Here is a 26,401-nt window from a genome sequence, read left to right on the forward strand (position 1 = left end):
AACTCCTTTAGACTATGTCTAACTCCAGCATGAGAGTTGGGTTCAGGTTGACTCCATATAACCTTCATTCTTCCCAGGACATGGGGAAGGCTGAGACCCCCCTAGAGAGGTGATTGGAAATATAGGACTCTTAAGACCTAGGCTCAGAATTGGCACATTCTCCAAGCCCCATTCCCTAGTCAAAGCAAATCACGTGGTCAAGGTCATCACAAGAGTGTTGGAGAAGCATGTTTCTCCCATTGAGGTTGAGGGCAAGGGGTGAATCTTGCCACAAATTGAACCTACCACAAATTTTAAATCTCTTCGTTCTAAAACTTTTGGGGTTTCCTTTTTCTTTTCCTAAATCTTGACTTAGATGCCCTACAATTTCTGTTGTGTGAGGTTAATCAATTTATGTTACTGAAGTCAAAGATTATTAGAGGTAAAAAGAGACCTAAATATAATCTTGGTCAGTTATTCTTAGTGGGGGGAGTTAGGTTATCTATTAGGGTTCTTTGGTTTTAAGCAACAGAATTCAACTTGGAGCAAAACAGAAAAAGAAATTGACTGAGAACTTATTTGGCTCAGAGAACCAAACTAGAATCTAAACAACTACACAGCACAAGGACAAGGAATCAGGGACTTGGGTAGAAGAAGCCAGAGAGAAGCATCTCCAGGGCACCACTGTCTTCAGGAACATGCTTAGTTTCTGAGATGCTGTGCTCAATAGTCACCTTCCAAGAAGAGAGTGTCTGAGGGGCTGGAGGCTGGTGTGCTCATCCTGAGGCTAAGAGAGGCAAGAATCTTTACTGACAACCCTTTTCAGATGGAACCACGTTGAGGCAAGGTTTTTCCCCAAAGGAAAAGTAGGATGTGCTACCAGAAGAGAGGGGAATCAATATTGGGCATTAAAAATATCAGATGATACAGAATCAGAGCACAGGAGCAGAGGAAGTATTTGAATTTGGGATAGGAGGAAGACTGTGGATCAAGAAGGCATATCTAGTATATTCAAAGTATTATTTTGGAAATAAGCCTACAGAAACTGAATTCAACAGTCTTTTTGACTGGTTGAGATGTGCTTGCCACAGAATTTGGGGGATTATATTTTTTTAAGGTAAGAAAGAGTGACGAAGTTCAATTTCTTATTTTATTTTTAGCTGAAATGGACCTAGGTGTCATATGACTAAAGCTGTCCACAAACACTATGGCTGTGACCCCAGGGCACAAATCCTAGAACCTGCCAAAGGGAGGTTGTAATTATTTTGAGGGAGATAGTAACTTGGCAGGTGTGGCCAGAGAGAGGGAAGGAAGCAGCAACTAGTGGGTGGAAGCTGAGCTAACTACACATTTGTTCTTGGACAAGATGAGAATTCATTTGAAACCTACGTTCTTTGAGAAAGGCTCTTGGACATCTTAATATAAACACAAGTCCAAGTGTATTTGACAACCAGGAAGAAAAAAAGAATGAGAGACACATGTCTAAGTAATAAAAGACTGGTAGAAGGAGAACAAATTCAGCAAAAGTGGGGAAAACTGAAATTAGCAGAAGATTCTGTAAATGGCTGTAAAACTGACCTCTGACCTTCCTAATATCCAAAGCAGAGAAACCTTTAAGTTACTTAACTATCATTATCCAATAAAAGGAAAAGAACCTGAAAACCAAGAGGGCACCTTTCTCTTAACTCTGGCCTCTGAGGAATTTTCCACAGGGATTGTCCCAAGATTGATACTGCGCAGTGATGTGAACAGGAGTTCCAGAAGCATTTATGCAAGAGATGCTCTCTGTGTGACTATTGATGGGAACATGATGTTGGTCACATTCTATAAAGACATTTTTGTTGGTTTTTGCTTTAAATACAGACTAGCATAATAAGCACAGACCCTGGAACCAGGTATCCACGATTAGAATTTCGGAAATGCCAGTTATTAGCCATGCAACATCAGTTCGCTCATCTGTAAAATGGAGATCATGATCATAATTACTTCATGAGATTATTGTGAAGATTTAAGTTTATATACTTGAGGCACTTAAAATAGAGCCTGACATATACTAAGTGGTTGATAAGTGCTGGCTGCAGTTATTATTAATAATAGGTGCAGTCTTTTGACAACTAAACTTAAAGATGGGAAGGGAGGAAGGGGCATGACTGGCAGGCTAACAGTTGGACTTTGTGTATTTTGCATTTTATCCCTTTTTTTCTATTTGAGGACATGCAGGTAGAAGACATGTAGAGAGAAGAAAGTGTGCTTAGGCAGCTTTGTGTCACCTGACAGAAACAATTTAGAGGAGGAAAGGTGTATTTTGGCTCATGATTTTAGAGATTCAGTCCATGATCAACCAGGTCCAAGGCAGAAACATCATGGCACAAGGGCATGGTGAAAGAAAGCTGCTATGCTTATGGCAACTGAGAAACAGAGAATAGGGGGCAGGGACTAGTTTAACCCTTCCAGCACACACCCCCAGGGACCTACTTCCTCTAACTAGTTTCCACTTTTCAGTGATCCATTCAAGTGGATCAATGACCACTGCAGTGGTCAAAGCCCTCCTGATCCAATCATTGCCTAAAAGCCCCACCTCTGAACCTTGCTGCCTTGGGGACTGTGCCTTCCACACATGAGCTTTTGTGGGAATGGCATTCTAGACACAAGTCATAACAGTAATCAAACTATTTCTGTCATTCTTATAACCAACTTGAAAGGGCTGTCACAGGCCTGTAGTCATTTCCCTGTTTGTCTTGAGGCCTCAAGGCATGGATGCCAATTTTGTGATTGTGTCTGCCACACCCTTCCTCTGTCCCTAGGCTGAGCAGGTGCCCTAGCTCTTCCTCCACAGGGACACAGAGGAAGGGGGAAAGAACATTTCATCTTTCACTCAGCAAGCAGTTGAAGAGCTCTTATTATGTACCACACTTTCAGATGCCACGGTGAGCAATATGGACATGTTCTTGGCCCTTGGGGAAGCTGCAGACCAGCAGGGAAAGTAGACATTCATCAAAGAATCATTCCAATAAAAAGAAAGACCTCCAACCATGCTAACTGTTATAAAAGTAGAATATGGGAGATGCTATTAGTTTAGGAGAGAGGCATTTGACAAAATCAGGGCATGCATGGGAGCCTTCTCATAGGAATTAGACTGAGCTGAGGGCTGGAGGAAGAGTAGAAGGTATCTAGGAAAGAGTCCTGACAAAAGGAACACAGTACAAGACTTTTTCCAGGAAGTGGGGAGCATTCCATTATAAGGAGGACCACAGCAGTTGGAGCAGAGAACACGAGAGCTCACAGGGCTGCAGAGCAAGAAGAGATCACAGGAAGTCATGGAAGGCCAGAAGCCCGATGAATGTCCCATAGCAAGGAAGGCCTTCCCATGTCTGCATCTATAGGAAGGCACTCAGAGAAGCAAGTCCTTAGTGATTGTTAGACCCCTAGGGTCTTCACCAATGACTTCTGTGTCACTGAGGGACTATGCTTTGTGGACAGCCTTCTGGGATGTCAGATGTTCCCCCGACTCAACAGGAGTGGCATTCAGACTGTTGAGCTGATACCATTGCTCATGGCTCTGGACAGCATCTGTGGCTATCTAGAAGGGTGAAAAGCCTGACTTTGAGCCCTGGCCACCATGGAGGCCCTGGGAGAGGTTCTCTGGATGTGTTCAGACAAGCCCTGATCTGCACCCCTGTTGGTCCCCTGAGAGTTGGCAGGGAGACCTCACTCTTTGCAGCAGTGGGTGCCAAAAATAACCCTGATATTGAGGAACCCATGAAATGTTGGAGCATGTCTGGCTTATCCTACAGAGGGGTTTAGGTATTGATGCTGAGTGGTGCTCTTTTTGACAGTGTTTGACCAACAGGGCCAGCTGCCTTTTGAGGCCCCTTAAGGCTGGATTGAGAGTGACAGGAGGCTACTGTAGGCCTGAGTACCAAGGAGGAAAAGACAAGTGGACTCCCTTTAGGACCCTCTAGACCCCTTTTACAAATCTACCTGTATCTGATCTCTACCAGCCCCACAACCAGCCTACCTCATAAGGGCAGACCATCCGCTTTCCTCAGAAGCTTTGGGGTCCCCATGGAATCAACTTGTGAGCAGTGTCACAAAGGCCCAGGTAGGGGTGTGTCTGCCGTCTGGCTGTCCTGGGCACGCTCATGTTGCTCCTTTTCAGCTCTAAGCTCGATCTCTGGCTGTCTACGCCACTTCACTCAGAGCAAGGACTCCACCTGCTCCTGTGTTTTCCAGACCTGTTCCCCCTCCCAATGCTTAGGTTCACCTTTCCAGGCCACAGAGAGGGATATATCCTTCCTGGATCCTCCTTTCTCACAGCCCCCGAATTCCAGTAAACAGCCCTTTAATTCATTTTAAGGGTTTTCTTATGGAAAACAGATGGGGGTAACAAAGTCATAAAAATGTGTGAATCTTCTAAAAATATATCTCAAAGTTTTGCTAACCACAGTGTGACTTCCAACACCCCCAACATGGCTGTGGCAGTAGAAAAACCTCCTTGATTTTCTGCCCTGTTTTCATTGCCACTTTCCACTTTGCCTATAAACACCCCCAACACCTTTTCATAATACTACTACTAATTAGAATGAGCACTTATTGATTATGCTGTTCCAAATACTTATGTGAACCATCTTGTTCACTCTTCATGAAAACCTGATACTGTGAGGGCTACCGTTTTTGTCACTAGATGGGGAAACACAGGGCCGTGGAAAGAAAAAGTCTAGACTTGTTTTCTAGTGTGGTGGCCACCAGCCACATGTGACTTCCCAAATTCAATCAAAATTAAGTTAAATTTAAAATTCTGCTCCTCAGTCACAGTAGCCAGGTTTCCAAGTTCTCAGTAGCCACATAGGTTCAGTGGCTACATCATCATGGGTGCTCATGGGCCGTGCTAGTGTAGACCAAGTAAGTCAACACTGGAACCAGGATTCAAACTCAGGTGTGTGCTACTTTGTCCTTCCTCCATAAAGGCTCCTATTCTGATTGTCTCTCTCTCTGAGAATGACTACAGAGAGTCCCCGGGCACTCTGTGGGTTAACTTTGCCTCTCTGGGACCCTCCTGCCTGAGTCCCTCTGAGATCATCCTTGCACCCAGTTGTCTGGGAGGAGCCGACCTCATCTGATCCCCTAGATTCACTGGGTCCCACCAAGTCTATTCAATAAGTACATGCATCTGTTTCTCCTACTGGAAAGTGCTTGATGTCTGTTTACCTCTCAACCTCAGGGTGCCTATTTCTGTGCCTGCCCTATAGGGAAGGCTTAGGGGTTGTGGAATGGGGCACCTGTCACACCTGTCAGTTAATACAGGAAAAGCCAATGTTATAAAGCTTTGTTCCCCAGGTCTCCTCCCCATTTGCCCAGGTTGCTCATGAACCTCCTGGATTATTTGGGACAAATTCTGACTTGACTGTATTTGCTTTTTCCTCATCAGCCTTCAGGTATCAGTGCTTTCAGAAGAAAAGGATGGGTGGAGGCCAGACAAGTTGGGATGATGGGAAGCCAGGCACATGGCTTCCCTGAGATAGCAGACTGGGAGTGGCCTGTGAATATAACAGTGGGACAGATAAAATGGCTGCTGCAAGTGACAGAAATGGTTATACAAAGGTCCTGATAAGAAGCTCTGTGGTGAGGAAAGAAGCTGTGTGACCAAATTATTTGTGCAACTCTTGGTCCTCATGGGAGTCAGATAAACACAGTCACTCCATCTACCTGTAAGTCACTCCTACATCCTGGCCAGCTTCCCCTATGGAACAAAAAAACTATCAAATCTACTGCCCATCAACTCCTGCCATTAAGACCTGACACTAGTGGTTGGAGGCCTTGTTTTCAGCCTTAACGTGGGGACAATGCCAGAGACAGCTGCTTGTGTCATTTTTGTCATACTGGCCTCTACCATGTGCCAGACGCTGTTTTAAGCACTTTCTGTGGATTAACTCACTTAACAATTGTAGCTACCTTTTGAAATATGTGCTATTTTTATCTCCATTTTATAGATGAAGAGTCCAAGGTTCAGGGAGCTTAAATCACATACTCAGAAACACGGCTATGAGCTATCTCACAGTCTAGCTCCAGGGCCACAAACTTCCCCTTCACATTCTCCCACAAGACGAAGAAAGGCTGGCCCAGGTAGAGGGAGCCAGGTGGATGAAAGCTTTGAGATGTGAAACAGCAAAGGCACACTCAAGGAAGGATGCCATCTGGTCAGGCTGGAGGAGAAGCTGGTGTTTGGGAGACAAACTCACAAGTAGCAGGTTTTACTCTACCAATCTCTTAGGCTTGTAGGCAGGGAGGTGATCTCAGAGCTATGTGGGAAGCCCCTTGCCCATGTCCCTAGCCAGCACGATTGAGCCTATGGTTCTCTATGTAACCTGTTCCCTCAACACACTCAGCCCTTTGCATGTCATCCCTCTAGCAAATATGCTCTTACGCTGTGCCTCTCAGGACTCAGCCCCTGGAGCTCATTCTTTGCTTTGGTCAGTTGTTGGGCTGCCTTTAGGGCATTGGCAATCAGTTCTTTCTGTGTACCTCAAGAACAGCCCAAAGTCGCCTCACTTAGTTGAGAAAGTCTCTGGGAGTCTCTGAGCATTGCCAGCCAAGCTGTTCTTTGGAGTGTCCGCTACTAAAGAAAATAGTAAACTCTGGATCCTGCATGAGTGGAGCCATGGTGTTTAGAATACCAGGATCCCAGAAGCTCAAAGAAAAGATGCCCAGCTCTGTAATAAGTAGGACCAATTTTTACTGAAAGGGCTGTTTTGAACTGGGGTGGTTTGGGAGACCAGAGGAGAAGACAGTGGAGAAGAGGGTGCTGAAAATTCTTCGGTCTGAGGACTGAAGATCTTCCACTGACAAGCTGAAAGAGAGAGAGAGAGAGAGAGAGAGAGAGGGAGAGAGAGAGAGAGAGAGAGAGAGGAGAGAGAGGAGAGAGAGAGGAGAGAGGAGAAAGGTATGTTCAGACAGAATTTGATGTGTAAGAGATTTATTGGGGGGATGCACATAAGTTCAAGGGAAGAGGGAGCAGGGGAGACTACAGAACACAATGCAGTTCTGACACCTGGGAAAGGAGAGAGAGGGAAGGAAGGACTCTAGACTGTGAGACAGTTCTGAGAAAGCCAGGGTAGTCCAACAGGGAGCTCTGGAGCTTAGACTGCCGGGCAGAGGTACCTCTAGCGGTGTCTGAATGAATGACTCAAGTACCTCTGCCATGCACAGTAATTGGGTAGAGCTCAAGGAAGCCATGACCCTGGGAAAACACTAGCTGATCCCAAAGGTGTGGCAGCCAGAGACTGTCTGCTCACCGCACTTTTTGCAGGAGGTATTCTTAAAGAGAGATCACAACAACACACTTCTATGGCCACCATAAGAGAGAACCTCTGCTTGGAGATAAGATGAGTTGTTCAGTCCTCAAAGTCAGAGTCAAAGGTGCATGGAGTAAAGAGGTTCTAGAAAGAGAGGTCTCGCCCCTCAGGGCTATGGACTTCCGGTCATAGAATGGAAGCTTTATGCCAAGGGTGACTTTCCTGGGAAGGGTCTAGACTCACAGCACTCACTCAGCTCCAGAGCCAGGGTCTAGTAGTTAGGAGAACAGCTCCCTGGTGTCACTCATGTTCCACATATTTTCTTCTGGACTCCCCAGCAGACCACAGGGTCTGAGCACCATCTGACCTTTCCTTTCCTCAAATTGGAAACTAGGAAATTGGCTTAAGAATGGTAGAAAGCTCTGATTTTGATTGTCCATGATTAAATATAAGTGATTTTCAATTCACTCTCTCTCCTCATCAGCCATCAGACATGCTCCAGGCACAGCCTTTTTCTGGTTCCTCCAAGCTGGTGGTCATTCAGAACCAGTGCAGAGCTCATTCTGGAAGAGACTCTGTCCCCATGCCTGGGAAGGTCCTGTAAATGATGTGCTTGTGAAGCCACAGAACCCACAGGGAGGGGTGAGCCAGGATAGAAGGACTGACTTTCATATGGGTGCCCAGAGGGAACCCTGCACTGGGACCTTAAAACTAAAGATACCTCACTGATGACCCAAACCAGAAGTAGCAGTGGGGTGCACTGGCGGCATGGGGACCAGCATTCTAACCTGTTTCAAATTCTTTCCTCTGTTGAGGTCAGAGCTCTGATGGAACAGAAGGCCTGCCAGTCCCCATGTATGGTGTCCTCTCCTGACCCCTTTGGTAGAGTATAGACCTTTGACCTCAGATGTCTCAGGGGATAGAGTAAATAGACTCTTTGTGAAGCTAATTTTTAAATTGCCTGCTATAGTGTGGATCTTTAATGTCCCTAAAAGGCTCATGTGTTGAAGACTTGGTCCTCAACTTCATGCTGTTGGGAGGTAATGGACCCCTTAGGAGTTGGGGCCTAATGAGAGGTTTTAGGAAACTGGGGGCATGACTTCAAAGGGAATTGTGGAACTCTGGTAGCTTCCTTCTCTGTTTCACTCCTGGTCAGTTTTCCTGGCTACACACTGCCACCTTGATGCATGGTGCTAACACAGCCCCAAATCAACAGGGCTAATCAGTCTTGGACTGAAAGCTCTGTGACTGTGAGCCAAAACAAACCTTTCCTCATTCTAAGACAAGTATCTTAGGTCTTTATTACAGTAAAGGAAATTTGGCTTAATGCCTGAGATTGATGGATTGATTGATTGATTGGTACTTGGGATTGAACCCAGGGTCACTTTACTACTGAGTTGTATCCCCAGACCTTTTAATTATTATTTTTTTTAAATTTCGAGACAGGGTTTTGCTAAGATGTTTAGGATCTCACTAAATAGCTGAGGCCAGCATTGAATTTGTGATCCTCCTGTTTCAACTTTAGGAGTTCCTGGGATTACAGGCATGTGCCACTGCATTTTGGCCTGAGACTCTTTTTTAATAAGGACTCTGTGGTAGGCCAAATAATGGTCCCCAGAAATGTCCTCTTCTTAATCCTCCGTACCTATGAATGTCGCCTCACACAGCACAAGGAACTTTGCCAGTGGATCACATGAAGGCTTTCTGGAGGAGATTATCCTGGATTATCTGGGTAGCCCAATGTAATTATAAGCATCCTTATGTAAGAGTGACAAAGGAGGGTCAGAGGGGAGAAAGTGATGTGATGACAGAAGCAGATACAGAAGTGATATGCGTGTGAAGAAGGAATACAGACAGCCACCAGAATATAAAAAAGACAGAACAGATTCTCCCCTGCAGCCTCCATGAACAACCAGTCCTGCCAACACGTTGATTTTGGCCCCACAGACTCATTTTAGACTTCTGACCTTAAGAACTACAAGAGAACAAGTCTGTGTTGTTTTAAGCTATTAAATCTATGATAATTTATAATACCAACTGTCATGGAGATATTTTCTCAGCTTCATCATGCATCCATTTCACATCTTGAACTAAAATGCTTCAAAGAAAACCACCATCTCACTGAGTCTGCAGAATTCTAAAACCATCCACATCCTTAGCAATACTGCAGGCACACAAGATGTGTGCCAGGTGAAGGAGTGGGCAGGGCTCAGCTCTCCCTGTGGTTGAGGGAGCAGAGGAAAATCATCATGGTGGGTGCTGTTCAAGGCTAATTATAACCATGGCTTTTACATGTGGGCACTGGCAGTTTCTTGGGGCTGAGGCAAGTGCTACATGGTTCAAGTCAAGGTCACAGTGAAAACCAAGTGGTGTAGGTGGTGTGGTTCAGGCTGAGACTTCACATGGGAGCTTTTACTCTTTGTAATTACATCCTCAGATGGAAGATGAAGTGTCTACAAGCCAGGTCAGCAATCTTTAGTGATGGGCCAAATTTAGAGCCAGGCTAAACATCTCTTTATTCCAGAAAAGAATTTGGGATTGTTGTGGAGGCAGAATTTGGGGCTGCAAATTGAAGACACTTCCAAAGTTTGAACTGTTGCCACTCTGCAAGACCTATAAAATTTTATAGATGGCTATAAAATTCTCAATTTAAGTTTCTATAGATGTCCTCTATATAGGACGATGCTACATAATGAGTGAAGGCACATTTTCAGCACACACAGATGAAGGAAGAGGAGATGAAGGGAAACAGCATATTTGGCAAGAGATTGAGTGGTTGGTAGGAGGGAGAAAGTGAAGAGAAAGCTGTAGAGGAGATACAGACCATAAGTTCAAGGACTTTGGCCTTAGTAGAACAGAGACTGACAATCACTGGAAGGATATTAGTGAGAGGTCTTTTGTCTCTTTGTTGTTTGTTGTTGTTGGTGGTGGTGGTAGTGGTGTTGGTTGCAGTACTAGGGATTGAACCCAGGGTCTCGTGCGTGTGATGCAAGTGCTCTGTCACTGAGCCACATCACCATTCCTGTCTGTTAGTTTTTTAACTAACAGGAAGGCCTAGACAAATTGGAGAGCAGAGCATATGAAACCCGAATAGGGGAAGAAATGATGAAGCTACTGGAACAGGTGACCTATGGGAGTTAAGGGTCTTCAGACTGTGAGAGGAGGTAGGTCTAGGGTCAGCAACACAGGGAAAAAGTGTCCCCTCCAAGACTCGAGGGAAGAAGACTAGGTCAGTACAGAGTAGAGTGGAAGATCTCCACTGTTACATGCAGTGCCACTGTGGCACCCCAACATAGTAGGCACAGAAGCTGGGAGCTAGCTCTTTCTAGAGCATCAGGCTATAGGTCCACACTCACATGAGGTTGAGGAAGGCAGAACACAGATTTGCACTGCTCTACAGCAGGAGATTTAAGGAGAGTTTTTCTATCTTCTTAAGAATTCCATCTGGTAGGGCATTCTAGGACATGAACTTTGTAGGATTACCCAGAGACACGGTTTCTTCTCTCTTTTGTTCTGTCATCTCTAGGGCATGGTTCTCATCAGTTTGGGTGATGATGGCCCATCAGGGCCCATGTACCTTCCAGCAAGTGGAGGGCAACACGGAAGTTGTACTTGGTACTTCTGCTCACATTCTGTGGTCATGCCTCGCTACAGGGAGTCTGGGAAATGTAGTTCCTGTGGGTAGCCATGTACCCACTAAAATGCAGTCTAGTACTGAAAAGCAAAAGAGGGGATAAATATTAGGGAAAAATTAGCCATGGGCAGAACTAAGCATGCAGTTGTTGATCCTGGTTCTGTATTTGGGCACATGACTTCACCTCTCTGGGCTTCATTCTTCTCTAAAATGGGTCTGGAGGTCATGGTGGACCACCATGCACACAGGGTCTGGTATGAGTAAACTACAATCAGGGGAGCACCCAGCAGGGGCCCAGAAATCAGCAAGCATACACTCAGTACCTGCTGGTTCCCTTTCCTCACTTCCGCCCTAGGAAAGCCGTTGTACCTACATATCGGGGAGGAGATGGATGGTGTGGACATGAGAGCAGAGGTTGGGCTCCTGAGCCGGAACATCGTGGTGATGGGAGAGATGGAGGACAAGTGCTACCCCTACAGCAAGCACATCTGCAACTTCTTTGACTTCGATACCTTTGGGGGCCACATCAAGGTATGGGTCTGCCTGGCTGAGACTCTCAGCCTCACCAAGAGAATTTCCAAGGTGTCAGCCTAACTTTTGGAGGGAAGGATTAAAGGAACAGAAAGTAGGATCAAAGGAAGTGCACCTCCTGGGAGTTGGAGAAGTCTCATTTCTTGTCAACTGATGTGATGTTGCATCTTTCAGTACTGGAGAACAAAGAGGTTTTGGAGTCACCTTGGGATTGGTTCTCTCCTAGAGGCCACAGAGAACATGGCTTTTCCTGCTCATTATTGCCTCCATCCCATATTCATTATTCAACTTGGTCATGTCCTAAAAGAATTAAAAAGTCATGGTTACAATAGATCCATTACAGTATAGACAAAACAATAAGTAGTGGGTGGAGCTAGAAGTGGTAGCATTATAGCTGTGATTTCCTGGTAGAGAGCCAAGGTCAGACAGACCTACTGAGCTGCAGGGTTCTCACTGTGCAATAAACAAAAGTGATGCTTTTCCTTGGAGCTCATGATCCAGTATCAAGAGGAATTTCTTTTGCATCTCTAACAAAATGCCTTTACCAGGCCTATTAAATAGCACAAAATTCGGAAATTTCTTCTTGTGGCCATAGATGCCAATGCTGATAGCATATATTATCATGTAATTTTGTGAAAACAGTTCTCTTGAAGGTAAAGTCATGTGCATTAAGATTTTCGATGATCTAACTGAAGAGGCTAATGAAGTGAAACTCTGAGTTGGCAATAGGGAGGGACCCTGCTGGCATTTTACATGAGACAATTCTGTGTCATGCAGGCCTATATTACAGAATTTCTAGCATCCCTGGCCCCTATTCATTAAATGATAATAGTGCTTTTTAGCATTACTTCTATGCATCTCCAGTCATTTTCTGGGGACTGGGTGGGGGCAGTTGAGAAAAGTTTAGTGAGATTACAGCAGAAACAGCAAGTCTATTACACAAGCTGCTGCAACCCCCTTTCCAGTGCTTGAGAGTGATCCTGAGTAATCAGGGCACTCTTGCCTACTGAGCCCAAGTAGTCTTCAGAATCATTCTCAACACAGCTCCCCAGGGGATCCGCCACTGGAGTTGTATTCCAGTTGACACCTATTTTGTGTATGAATTGTAGGCATGTCAGGATTATCTTCCTTCCCTGGAAGTTGACTGAGCCCAACTTTTGACAGAAATCACTTTCAGACTGTGCTTTCTCAATGAGCTTCTGGAACTCTGGGCCTCTATGTGGTCACGTTCCCCTGAGCTCACAAGGAGCAGCTCTGAGCATACTGTGAAGAGAACATGTGTGGAGCACCCACTACTTACTCACATGCCACCAAAATGGAGTCATGAAATTTCCAGTATCAACATCCCCAACCCTCTCTTGGGAGAAGGTCTCAGATAGTGGGCATGGGGAGTCTGTTACTGTCCTATGGTCCTCCATAACTTCCATTCTCCAAACTAGTAGATCATGTTATCTGCCGGCTCCCCAGGTTATCTTCAGGATTATCCCTTCTTCATATTACTTGGTGGCTTAGGAGGCAGGGAAGGAAAGGCAGAGCAAGCCCCAGCTATTTTGCAACCCCTCTGGGCTTCTTAGATCCAAGCAGTGCATCATCTTGCAACATTCTCCATCATTAGTAATGCCTTGCTTGTGTCCCTTTCTGTAAGAAGGGGCAGGCATCCTAACCAATATGCACCAGGTGGGGATTGACAAAGCACCCTGGGGACACCTTTGCACTTTGGGGATGTATGTCAGGAAGCTCCTCAGGACCTTTTCTGACTCACCCTTTCCTCTCCTTCTCCTCTCCCAGCTTGCACTGGGGTTTAAATCAGCACACATGGAGGGCGTGGAGCTAAAGCACATGGGGCAGCAGCTGGTAGGCCAGTACCCAATTCACTTCCACCTGGCTGGAGATGTGGATGAAAAGGGAGGCTATGACCCACCCACGTACATCAGGGACCTTTCCATTCACCACACCTTCTCACGCTGTGTCACCGTCCATGGCTCCAATGGCCTGTTGGTGAGTATCTCCTGCAAGAGTGTTTGGATCTAGACACTTACTCTAGGGCCACTGGAGGTTGAACCATCCTTAGCTCAGATTTTATCAACTACTAGCAGCTCACCCACCAGACAGGAAGAAGAATGTAGGAGTGTGTCTCTCCCCAAAGGCACCAAAGCCACTGAGATGGGTGAATACTTAAGTCACAGTGGCTGCTCATTAGAATGATGTGAAATCCCCAGGGATCATTCAATGACCATGTGGCATGACAGATCTGGGAATACAGACCAGGGTTTCATGCCAAGATCTGAGCTGTGGCATCTGCCAGGCTGACTGGAGGTTGTGGCAGCCATGGGCTCCTTTTTTTCTGTTGCACCAAGAATCCTTCAGATCTGGTGCTGTGAGAAAGACCTTCACCAGCAAACTGGCATACATGCCAGAAATTTGTCTTGATTTTCACAGATAATTCGTGCACTAAAGTGGCCCTACTCTAAAAGAACTAGACTTTCAAGCTCTGTAAACTTGAAAACTGGATCTCATAGGTTGAATTCAGCCACCAGATGTTTTTTTTCTTTTTTTATATGATGTTGAGAAAAACATTTGCTAATTTTTTTTTTTTACATTAAATTGATAATTTTATACTCACTTGAACTTTCCTAATTGAACTTAACTTATATCCTCTGTAAACTTTTCAACTGGCAGTCACAAAAGGAACACTGCAAGTTGAATCAAGCGACCAGATGTTTTGTTTGGCTTAAAAGGTGTCTAAAACTGAGTGCGGTGGCACACTCCTGTAATCCAGCAACTCAGGAAGCCGAAGCAGGAATTGTAAGTTCAAGGTCAGCCTGGGCAATTTACCGAGACCCTGTCTCTTAACAATTTTTTTTTTTTTTTAAATACTTGGGGATTGAACCCAGGGGCACTTAATCACTAAGCCACATCCCAGCCTATTTTATTTTTAGATAGGGTCTCACTAAGTCGCTTAGGGACTTGCTAAGTTGCTAAGGCCTGCTTTGACCTTGTGATCCTTCTGCCCCAACCTCCCAAGCCTCTGTGATTACAGGTATGTGCCACCTCACCTGGCTCAAAAAAAAATTTTTTTTTAAGGGAATTGGGGTTGTAGCTCAGGGGTAAAACATCCCTGTGTTTAATCTCCAATACTGCAAAAATCAAATGGTGTCTAAAGAGCATCTGAATTTGTTTCCATTATTTAAATGCTGAGACTCTGCATAAAAGCTGGATTTCTGGCTACTCTTGGAAAGCAGGATGAGTTGGCAGCAGCAGTCCCTCTTTACTGTAGAGCAACATAGGTTGGAGCATATTTGCAGTTGCCCTTCTAACTCATGCGTGCTCTCCACCGTCCCCTGGGCTTGGTACTGCCTCTTACATTACTGCACATCCCTGGGTTTTGTCACTCATCTCACTGTCTGCTGGCCCCTGTGGACAATTGAGTTTGTGACCCCTGCTTTAAAACCAAGCAGAATGAACTCACCATGAGGCGTGTGGTGACGGGAAGATGAGGAGAGCTGTCAGCATGTCACTGGAGAACACTTCAGGTCTTTTCAGTGTGTTCTTCTGTTATAAGGAATGCCTGTTGTCTCTGTGGTCTCAATGCTCTGATTGAAGCTCCCCACTGAGTGTAGAGGAGAGAGCAAGGCTGTGGAGCCCAGTCTACAAGGGCCCAGGTTCCAAGCTTGATTCACAGTTAACCAGCTGTGAAACCTTGGGCAATTACTTAACCTCCCTGCACCTCAAATTTCTTCCTCAGTCAGGTGGTAAAACAGCATGAAACATTTAGGACTGTGGTGTGAGGATCAATGAGATGCCAGTGCAACAGGAAAGACACAAGATCCCTGCCCACCAAGTGCACTGGAAGTGCTTGTCCCAAATCAGGCCAGATGCTCTCAGTAGGTGTAGCAGGGCTGTGCTGCCACAGCTGTTACAGAATGTGGGACTTTTTTTCTGGCTCAAGGAAGAAGAAAAAAATGTTTTTTGGCTGAGGCTGAAAGGCAACAACATGATTTACAGTAAATTCAGAATGTCTGAAATTCAGTAGTAACAATAAGCTTGGGTTCTGCAGCCAGATGCCCTGAGTTCCAATCTGTGTTCTGCCACCAATGAGCTGTGTGATTGTGGGCCAGTTGTCTTACCTCTCCCTGCCTGTTTCCTCTTCTGTAAAATGGGAAGATCTTGTTTCCAGGATTGATGGAGCAGAAGACATAGGCAGTGTGGAGCCCAGTGCTTGACCCCCAGCTGACCCAGGAGAGTCATAGGATCTGTCCTGTTCCCCCTGCAATTTGCAGAAAAAAAAAATGTATTGAATACACTCTGGCATTCTCACTCAGGTTCCCAATCAAGGTCAGAATATGGGCGGTGAAAAGAACAACATAGAATGTGATAAGAAAGGTAACAGCTGTGCATGGTAGTGCACACCTATAATCCCAGTGACTTGGGAGACTGAGGCAGGAGGATCAAAAGTTGGAGGCCAGCCTCCGCAACTTAGAGAAACTGTGTCTCAAAAACAAAAAGGGCTGGGAAAGTAACTCAGTGGTAGAGTGTCCCTCAGTTCAAAAGCCCTAAATGAGCCTCAGGAACTTTACTTGTGCTAAGAACTTATGATAAGTTTTCTCCTTAAGGTTAGGTCAAATTCACCTACATTTAACTTCATTACAGAGAGAAATGGTAAGATTGCCAGAAATCTGTAATTACAGTCTAGGGTCTGTTGGAATTGGAGCTATTCTGAATTTCAAGGCAATCATACACATACATGAGCACACACACACACACAGGCACACACAGGCACACACTCACAGCTGGGTGTGGACTTGTGTTGTGTTCACTCACCTGGCTGGCCTTTGATGATCTGTTGAATCAGTCTGATCTTAAGATCCTCATGAGCCATGAAAACTGTCATGGCTCCTCCTCAGGATGTTTGGTTAGAAAATGCAAGTGAATGTATTTGGCTGTTATAATAGTAAACTTTCCCCCAGAGCAGTGAGCCCAGGTCCTACCTGCAAACCAGGCTCAGATGGGGGAGCTGGGCAAGAAATGCTAAGTGAAGCTGAAGGCATTGTGTACTTGGGGGCACCCACCAAGGCAGCATTGAGGGTGAGCATCTCAGAGGAGATACAGGCTGGGAGGGTAGGTACAGGCCTTTCCCCAAGAGTCTGAGTTTAATGCATCTAAGCCAGGGCACCAAGAGATACCTAGAGCTAGACAGAAGGCAGCCGGTGAGGGAAACCCTGGATCTATCTTATTTGGAGCAACCGGATACATCAGCCTCACCCAAGTAGAGGTAGACAGACTCCTGGAGCAGAGCCTTGGACAGCTTCTTGAGCCTCTTGGATTCTTGCCATCCTGAATACTTCCTCTTGCCTGACTCCCAGAGGTGCTGACTGCCAGGCTGGAGGGAGCATCTGTCAACTCTTAGTGTCACCCAGATGCCAGGTGGCCAACATACAAGTTATGCAGCCTTGGCCTGGTGGCCACACAGGAATCTAGCCTCATTCAGCTCAGCCATGCTTGATGGCCAAACTGATGAGGTAGGATTTTTAGTCATAGTCCTGCTGTGGCCTTTCCAAACTGAAGCCAAATTGTCATGGCTTAGAATCTAGACAAAGTGCAGGCCTCTAACTCTCTGAGCCAGACAGCCAGCAGAGCCATACTCCTGGACGGGAGCTGAGGTTTTACAGATTGGCACCTCACTCTGTAAATGCTCCCCCATAGGGGCAGGAAGTTCCACATTCAGAATGCTGCCACAGCAGCTGGACTCTCTCCATTGGTATTTTGTATTTCTTTCCTTTGTTTTGGCTTTAAGGATTTACCAGTGACTTGCTATGTCTGGGAAGATGTTTTAACCAGCAGGATGGAAGGAAGCCAAAGACACACAAGGACACAGTTCTGATCTGGAATGCAGAGGCCATTCAGTAGCATCTCAGAAGCATTTTTCCTAACATATCCCCTGCTCGGGGGAGGGCTGGATCCCAAATGGGAGGCATAGCTCATACAAAGAGGGCTTCCAGGTCAGGCATGGTGGTACATACATGTAATCCTGGAAACCTGGGAATGCTGATGCAGAAGGATCGTGAGTTTGAGGTAGCTTAGGGAGACCCTGACCCAAAATAAAAACTAAAAAGGCCTTGGAATGTTAATGTGCCTGGGTTCAATCCCTAGCACCACACACAAAAAAGAGGGGTTCCAAGTTATGCAGATCTGAGGTGCTTAACACTCATGCCCAGCTGGATCCTGGGAGCCCATTGCTCATTGGCTCCTCCTCCCTGCCTACTATAGACATGCTGTGTTCATTTTCATCCAGGCCCCACCTTGGGGCCTTCCTTCACCACCAGCTTTTTCAAAGAGGGGTCAGAAATGGACATTTCTGCCAATTCTGCTTCTCACTCCTCTGCTTATTGACAGTGTCTTGGTGATGGCTCTCAACAGTATCTCTCCATGGTGTCACCACTGTGCCAGGTGTAGTGGCTCAGCTATTTGGAGGCTGAGGCAGGAGGATCGCAAGTTCAAGGCCAGTCTCAGCACCTTAGCAAGACCTTGTCTCAAAATAAGAAATAAAGGGCTGGAGATGCAGCTCAGTGGTAGAGCACTTGCATAGCATGTGCAAGGCCCTACGTCCTATACCCAGGAGCACCAAAGAAAAAAAAAATGGCACCACTGAGTCTGACAAGTCCACTGCCCCTTCTCCCACCTCATGAATCTCTGTATCCTTTTTCAATGATATTGCAAGTGTCAGTAGAACCTTGAGATTGAAGAGCGTAGGGTCACAGAGACTGACGGTTTCTTACTCTGTAAAGTGAAAATAACAGTAGAATCAACTTCAAAAGGTTTTTAGACTTTTGAGGTACTGAGCAATGACATTAAACAATATCATCACTGTGTGCCTCTGTATCTAACTGCTCTGTGTGAACATCTTTGGTTCCCAGAGTGGGTAGTTGGTATCCCCACCGTAAAAGAGTGTCCTCTGTAGTGAAATGCTCTTGCCAAACACCACATGCATGTGCTCCTCCTCCATTTTGGAAATTCTTGTCACAAGTTACCATAGTAAGGGCTTTTGGTAAACACACATGCCTGACTGATGATCCTAGGGATGCCTGAGCTCACTTAGTCACAGATCTCTTTTTACATGCCACTTTTGTGTCTTATGAAATTGGTGCTCTGTAGAACAGAGTTTGGGAAATGCCTCTCATGGTACTGGGCATTGTTGGTGGTGTCCTTCTTGAGAGGTAGCAGTAAGCGTCCAAGTTCCTGGATGCTGCCGACATGGGTACAGCCTGCTCTATGCACATTAGCTGCAGACTGGATGACTAGGAGGTGGAAATGTGTCTTACTGTGTGTTTCTGAGTTCTGAGGCATGATGCAGAGAAATCAGTTCCTGTTCCTTCCTGGAAGACTGAATCCACCCAAGACTTCTGTAGAAATCAGCAAAGACTCCAGTGTGGGTTCTGCTTATTTTCACATCCTCTCCCTTTAAGATGGAGGAAGGGATGTATGGGAGAAAAAGCGAGTCCTTTCCTTCTTTCCCACCTGGTGCACTGCTCAAAATATATCTTTGACATATATGCCTCCAATAGCAACCAGCTGCTTGAAATCAGGACGTCCCCAACAGGCTGCACAAGTGGCCTTATGGGTTGTCCCCTGCACAGCTTCAAGTCATACTGAGTATATGGACTGCAGTCAGGCCCTATCTCCTCAGGGACATATCCTTCCTTTGTCATTCTACTAAAATCTGCTGGAGCCCATGTGTCTATGACCTCAAAATCCTGAGGATTGTAGGAGAGGCTTCCATTTTTCCTGGATTTCTCCCTTTTCCAATTTTTTAATTTCATCACCTCACTCATGTCATGTCATTGTTCACTTCTCTCCTTTCCACCTTTGCTCAAAAGTGGAACTTAGACTTTTGCCCTTGATTGGCCCCAAACAAAGGTCCTTAGTCCAGGGCTTTTACTAGTAGTTTGGGTTAAGAGAATGGGAGGAGGAGGGACCAGTACTGATTGGCATAGGAACCAACAGTAAGAAATGGAATAGCAGGACCCTCTTTTCTTTATTTTTCCTTCTCTCTCTCTCTCTCTTTTTCTCTTTCTCCTTTTTTGGTATAGTACTAAGGATTGAACCCAAGGGTGCTCTACCACTGAGCTACATCCCAAACCCTTTTTATTTATTTGTCTTTTGGAGACAAGGTCTTGCGTAGTTGCCCAGCCTCATCTCGAACTTGTGATCCTCCTGCCTCAGACTCCTGAGTCTCTGGGATTATGGGTGTGATGTTTTTCTGCAGGTTCTCTCAGATCAAAAATATTTTCCTTCAGGCTGCTGCCCTCCCTTCTCCCCCTTGTAGAGCTCTTACTGCCTCCACCTGGTCCTCCTCCTCTCCCTACCGCTCCTGGGCTGCCTTAGACACTCATTCTTTTCCTTATTAGGCAGAGTGTTTCATTTCTTCTTTTCCTTTCTCAATGTCTATCTGTTTGCATACTGCAAAACTCATTAAGATACTGCGAAACAAATGACCCACGACCCTACTCCAAGGCAATCTTCTCTTCAGCATTCAAAACTAAATGTTTTCAAAAATGGCAGAAGCATGGAAATTACAGTTTTAATCATGTCTGTAGTTATTGTTGAGTTTCTCATTAATATAAATTATATTATAACTTAGAAGACAGAACGAAACACAGTCCTTTATCAGCATTCAGGACCCCCCATTGGTACCAAACCTTCTAAGCTCAAGGCCTTTAGATAAATGGCATATCATTTGCTTGTAATCTACATACAATCTCCTATATACTTTAAATCATCTCTAGATGACTTATAATACCTCACACCATGTAAATGCCATGTAAATAGCTGTTTTTCTGTGTTGTTTAGGGACTAATGACAAGGAGGAAAAATTTGTACGTGTTCCATACAGACACCTATGCCTCATTTCTTTCAAAAAATGTTTTGATCTGAAGTTGATTGAATCCATGGATGTGGATTCAGCAGAGGGCCAACTGTAGAATTAATTTGTTTTTGATTTGTTTTAATGAGCAGTTTCTTTTTCTTACAGTATACAACTTGTTGGTGGCAGTCATTCCCACTGGGTGACTCTATATCCTGCCTTGTGGAGAAGAGCCTATGTTAGACCTGTTGTCCCATCTTACCTGCCCGTAGTGCTGTCTCTCAACAGTGCCCTGATTCAGATGATAAAATCAAGAGAAGCACTACACTGATGGAAGCCATCCCTCATGGTGGTTTCAATTGAGCTCAGGAATTTCTTCCTTCACAATCTCATGCTTAGAGAGCACCTAACAACAGCTGAAGGCTTAAAACAGCTCTTAGGAGTTGCTTTCATGACTGCTGGCCTTCAGCATTCTGAAGAACAAAGGGAAAAATACAATTTGTGCAAGAGAATGGCAGGGGGTTATACATTCCTGCTGGTTAGCACACACAGGGACTGTGTGTCTGTTGGTCCAACTACGATCTCTGCTATTTCTTCTTTCTTTCATCATCTATCATCTCAAGCTATGTTATAGTTTAAATATTTGATTCTGGGAAATGTTCTAAGAAGGAATGATTCTAGAATGTTAGAGCTGAAAGGGACTTTAGAAGTCCCCTAGCACACAAGGAACACTCAGGCAAGTCACACGGCAAGTTAGAGGCTGAGTAGACTTGAACTGTGTCTTCAGCTCCTAGCTAAGGCTTTCTTATTCCTCATATTGTGTCGTTCTTGATACTCTATGCCTCATTCCTAATGAGAAGAAGAAAGTGCAGCCCAAGGTGAGAAGCTTTCCTCGCTGGTGCTGTTAATTATCAGTTAGCACACAAGTCATGCAATCACAGATGGGGAATCAAGTCCCAATTCTGTCCTTGCAAGAGAAGCAACCTGGATCCCCTTGCTAAGTGTCAGTGTCGTTTGTAGAATAGTAGTTGTGATAAGGTTTACGTGGGATAGTATGTGCAAAACATTTGACACACAATAAACAACAGTGATTTTTTTCCTCCGGTTGGTGAGGGTTTTTCTCCTCCATAGCATATCTTAATGCTTGGAGGGAATTCCTTCCCAGGGTAGTTGTTAGAAGGCTGCACCTAGCTCATTATTCACTTGGATTCAGAGAAGTGCTGCTCAATGTGGGATACAGATAGTAGGACAGCTGGGGAGATAGCTCAGTCGGTAGAGTGCTTGCCTTGTAAGCACAAGGCCCTGGGTTCGATCCCCAGCACCCCCCAAAAAAAATAAATAAATAAAAAACAGATAGTAGGATATAACTGTGAGTAGGGTTTAAAAAGACCAGTGGGCAGGAGACAGAGGCCTGGGTCTGAGCATTGCTCCACTCCATGTCCCTTCTCTGGGCATCAGTGTCTTCCTCTGGGAGGTGAAGGCATTGAACTTGACCTCAGATGTCCCTGCCGGCAGGAGCAACCCATGTTTCCTTGCCTTTCCTCCCAAGCTTCTCTTTACAAGCTATTTATAACACTTTCATTGCTCACTAGAGGAAAAGGAAGCAATCCCACTGAACGACCTTGAAATTGACTGAAATGCTTGTTGAAGGAATAAATAGGATTCGAGATCACACCCTTGTCTATTGACAAAGATTAAGGGAGGGATGCTTATTTAAAAGAATGGAGAGTTTGCCTGGAACAGGGTAGCTTGTGTGTTTGGATCCTTCCTTTTGGAGTGAATGGAAATAATTCAAAACCAAGCCTTCAGCTGTGACTTTGCACCCATGGGCTGTGTGACCTTGCACAAATCACTTAACTTCTCTGAGTGTGCTGTTTCTCATGTCAAAAAAAAAAATCTCTTACAGGTTTATATAAGATTACAGCAAGATGGAAAGGTGTAACAGGCCAGCCCAGTGCTTAGACATGAAGGGGTTTTGTTTGGGAGCCTTCAAAGAATGACTGCTGGAAGTTAGGAAAGAGGCAACTGTCTTGTTAAAGACTTCAGGGGGAATCAGGGTGTTTACCCTAGACCAGTGCATGTCAGTCAGGGACAATGTTGTCACCCTCCCCCCTCCCGTTCAGTGGAATATTTGGCCGCCAATTTTGGTTTTGGCAGACACTGTTGGCTGGCACAACTGAGGAGATTCTATTGGCATCTGGTGGGTAGAGGTCAGAGATGCTACTCAACATCCTGCAATGTGCAGAACAGCCCCTTGGGATGTGCCAGGGGAAGTATTTTGGCTAGTGTTTGGCTTTTCCACTACCTGGCATAGTGGTAGGTTCTTCACAGGTGTGGGTTGAATTGAGGTCATGGGGAAGCGGGGCTCCCTCATTGGATGAATTCATAGGGAACTCAGCATGCAGAGTGGGGATGAGGATGGAAGATTTCAGTCAAGATAAGTGAGATGTTATTCATTTTTGTCCCACTACAGAGCAACCACCTTGTGAGGCAGCAAGCATCCCATCTCTCGGGTGTTTGAGCAGAAGCAGATGCCCATTCCTTAGGGCTACTGAGACCAGAGTCCTGCATTGGACAGGAAACTGAGGATCAGGCCAGGGGCTCTCTGAGAACCTTTCAATTCTGAGAATTCCTTCTGGATCCAGGGATTCTGATCCTATAGATCATGGAGTTCAAGCCCTAAATTTTGTGGAGGAATAAGTGATTGAACATGGAACACAAGACTTATTTAAGATCCCTGTGCTGTTGGATGCACTATGGAGATCACGTCCCTGTCTCTCAATGTCTATTCAAATGCATCTTCTACTTGCCCCTTAGCTGTGATTCCAGGAGGGCAATTGAAGAGCTGGAGTTGGCAACCCTTTCTGGTTCTCATCCTAGGAGTTGCAGATGTGACTTAATGTGTATCATGACTAAGAACTTGGCTTGGGTTCATGGATGTGGGCACAATGTGGAGCATCAACACTGAACTTCATAAACAGTCCACCTGGTATAGCTTCGATGCTGCTTCCAGAGGAAGCTCCCTCACCACCCCTACTCAGTTGGGTCTCCTCTGGGAATTCTGCCATGTTAATCTGTGTCCTAGCATGTCCCCATCTGACTAGGCTCCAAGGACTGTCTCCTCTTGACCTACCTTCTCACTTCTGATATTTTTTTCCCTTTTGTGCCCCAAGGAGCCTCACCCCCAAACACCTGGAGCTGGAGGGAACTTTAAAAAGTCATAATTCCATTCCCTTGACCCTCCCTCTCCTGGCCCTGGACTTGTATCAGGTTCACCTCCCAGTATACCCAGTAGGGGCCTGTGTATGGTTGATACTGTTTACTGTTGTCGAATGAATACATGAGCAGATGAGAATCAGATGATGAGTGAAACTCCCTGACCTTTACCCCTACAGATCAAGGATGTTGTGGGCTATAACTCGTTGGGCCACTGCTTCTTCACAGAAGATGGGCCAGAGGAACGAAATACTTTCGACCACTGCCTTGGCCTCCTTGTCAAGTCTGGAACGCTCCTTCCCTCTGACCGTGACAGCAAGATGTGCAAGACAATCACAGAGGACTCCTACCCAGGGTACATCCCCAAACCCAGGCAGGACTGCAAGTAAGTGCCTCCCCTGCTCCTGCCACACTGGGGGCCTGTGCCTGTCCTGGGCAACACCTGCTCCCTCCACTTCCTACTCAGCACTTGATTTCCCCACCTCAGTGCTTCTGGGCAGGCTTTAATTGCATTCTGCTCACAGCCTGCCTTCCTGAGGGGAGGTAGGAGTAAGTGTGTCTTCTCCCTTCTCCCTGCTTAGCTTGCCCCAAGCAGTTTTGTCCAAAGAGGACTACTGTTCTCACCCAGGGGCTTTACTTGATGCCATACGACTTTCTTTGTGGAAAGGAAGGGTTGCCATCTTGACTCCCACAGCAGTACACATTGACCCCCACCACACTGATACTTTTCTAGTCATGAGAGAGAAGGAGTTAGAGATAGAGCTTCCTTTGCAGCCAACTTTCCAAACTTAGGACCTGTCCTACAGAAATGGTTGCTTTCCTGGGTTCTTCTCCCAGATTCAATGCTAGACAAACTACTTCTATTTTAAATAAACATTTTTTTCAGTACTGAGAATTGAACCCAGAGGTGCTCTACCCAGAGGTGCTCTTGAACTGCATCCCCAGCCCTTTTTATTTTTTTATTTTGATACAGGGTCTCAATAAGTTTTCTAGACTGAGGTTCCAAATTACCATCCTCCTGCCTCAGCCTCTTGAGTCAATGGAATTACCGTTGTGTACCACCACACCTAGCTGAGCCATGCCCTTTTCAATTTCTGAACATTTTATATGCTTAAACATACTGCCCTTTAATTAAAAAACTGGGTTTCAGATGGACAAATCAATGACTTCTCAAATCTCTGACAAGAGACTCTTCAAACTAATATTACAGTGTCCTATATGGGCCCATGGTACAGCAGAATGAATGTTAACCCTTTATGTGACACCATTCAAACCCTGTCCTCTCCCTACAGTGCTGTGTCCACCTTCTGGATGGCTAACCCCAACAACAACCTCATAAACTGTGCAGCTGCAGGATCGGAGGTGAGCAGAAATCCCCTTTACTTGGCAGAAAGTAAGATGGACATGCAGAGCTTGCCCCTGAAATATGTGAGCTCTGAGTTCCAAGTACAACTGTCAGCGCAGACAAGCTTAGCTGGAGTGAAGAACAAAATTAGCCTGGGGTTGGGAGGGAGTCCTTTGACTTGGTTTTAAGGGACAGCTCTGTTGCTAAATAATCCTGGTAACCATAGATAAGGAGGACTAAGCACTTTATGTATAATAACTTGTCCTTCAAGTTAAATTATTTTATCTTAGAAGGGTGCCTGGCACATTACTGTTGTAAGTTAATGAAATCTGATTTTTGCACCTACACTATGGCCTAGATATGATTATTATCCCCATCTGTTTGAGGAGGAAACTAAGGCAGAGAGAACTAGGTGTCCAGATGCACACAACTGGGTGTGGTGTGCAAGATGTGAACACAGTATTATGTCTACACAAACTGACTCTGACCCTTACCCAACTAGTGCTCTCTCTGGAGTTTCCATATCTTCAGAATGAAGGGAAAAGCTGAGAATACTTCCTAGTGCATCAGGAAAAGGAGTTTAATCTGTTTCAGTGACTCTGAAACCCAGTGATTCACAGATAGAGTAGAATAACTGTTAAGGGTTTTAATTGTCAGGGTAGATCCCACAGATTACTCTTGCCTCAAACTTTTTGCTATTTCCCTTTAATCACTAGACCACATGGAGTTGCTTGGTTGGTGGGCGAAGGGGTCATAATATTATGTCCCCCCCAGTGGGGGCCACTTGGTTGCTCTGAGCAGCTGCCCACTGGTGCTGAATTCTGTGACTTTCTTGTGCCCTGTTTCAACAGGAAACTGGATTTTGGTTCATTTTTCATCATGTACCAACAGGCCCCTCTGTGGGAATGTACTCCCCAGGTTATTCAGAACACATTCCATTAGGAAAATTCTATAACAATCGAGCACATTCCAACTACCGGGTAAGTCTTTCCAGACTGCACCTCCCTGGCCCCTATATCTGACCTCTTCCTGGGTTTGCAGATGATTAGAGCTGAAACAACCATACTCTTAGCATTGATCTGCAAGAAAACAGCAGTTTCCTGAGCCTGTTAGCCACTGACCATTCTTCATAAGAGTTTCCTATGGTAGGAACCTTAAAAAAATTTTTGGGGGGAGGTCTGTGGTATAGCCATTCCTGTCTAGGAGCTTCAGTTTCCTCATCTGTACCATTAAAAATTGGACCAGAACACCAGCTTCTTAGTATGCTGCCACAGCATCACCTCTGCCCCCAGAGCAGACTTCTGGTCTCAGCTTCACCCCAAGATTCATTGCCACATCCTCCGGTCCTGTGGTGGATCCTACATTGGCATCAACAATCTCTGGGTGGAGCCAAAAGGAGCACCATGCAGCTTCACTGTGGCTGAAGGGAGAGCAGCTTCTCCTGGCAGCCCCTGGGCTGGCACCTGAATTTGATTTTGTGATTCATTTGTGGGGGTGATGGTGTTTACTATGAAAAGTTAGTCCTGACCCGAACATAAGCCAAG

General features: G+C 45.5%; 1 protein-coding gene and 1 non-coding gene across 6 annotated transcripts in view; both read left to right on the forward strand.

Annotated features, from left to right (window-relative positions):
- The window catches only part of Cemip (cell migration inducing hyaluronidase 1), a 175,975-nt gene that overhangs the window by 118,646 nt on the left and 30,928 nt on the right, over positions 1-26,401 (forward strand). For all 5 annotated transcript variants that reach the window (XM_047542051.1, XM_047542054.1, XM_047542052.1 and 2 more), the window contains 5 exons: positions 11,261-11,436; positions 13,225-13,434; positions 23,692-23,897; positions 24,805-24,874; positions 25,709-25,837. In XM_047542051.1, coding sequence (XP_047398007.1) covers positions 11,261-11,436; positions 13,225-13,434; positions 23,692-23,897; positions 24,805-24,874; positions 25,709-25,837 — 791 coding nt within the window. The remainder of the gene's footprint in view (positions 1-11,260; positions 11,437-13,224; positions 13,435-23,691; positions 23,898-24,804; positions 24,875-25,708; positions 25,838-26,401) is intronic.
- Positions 21,551-21,624, forward strand: Trnat-ugu (transfer RNA threonine (anticodon UGU)). The gene has a single exon. It is a non-coding gene; the product is annotated as a tRNA-Thr (tRNA).

This window comes from Sciurus carolinensis, chromosome 2 (assembly GCF_902686445.1).
Source record: "Sciurus carolinensis chromosome 2, mSciCar1.2, whole genome shotgun sequence".
Classification (NCBI taxonomy): Eukaryota; Metazoa; Chordata; class Mammalia; order Rodentia; family Sciuridae; genus Sciurus; species Sciurus carolinensis.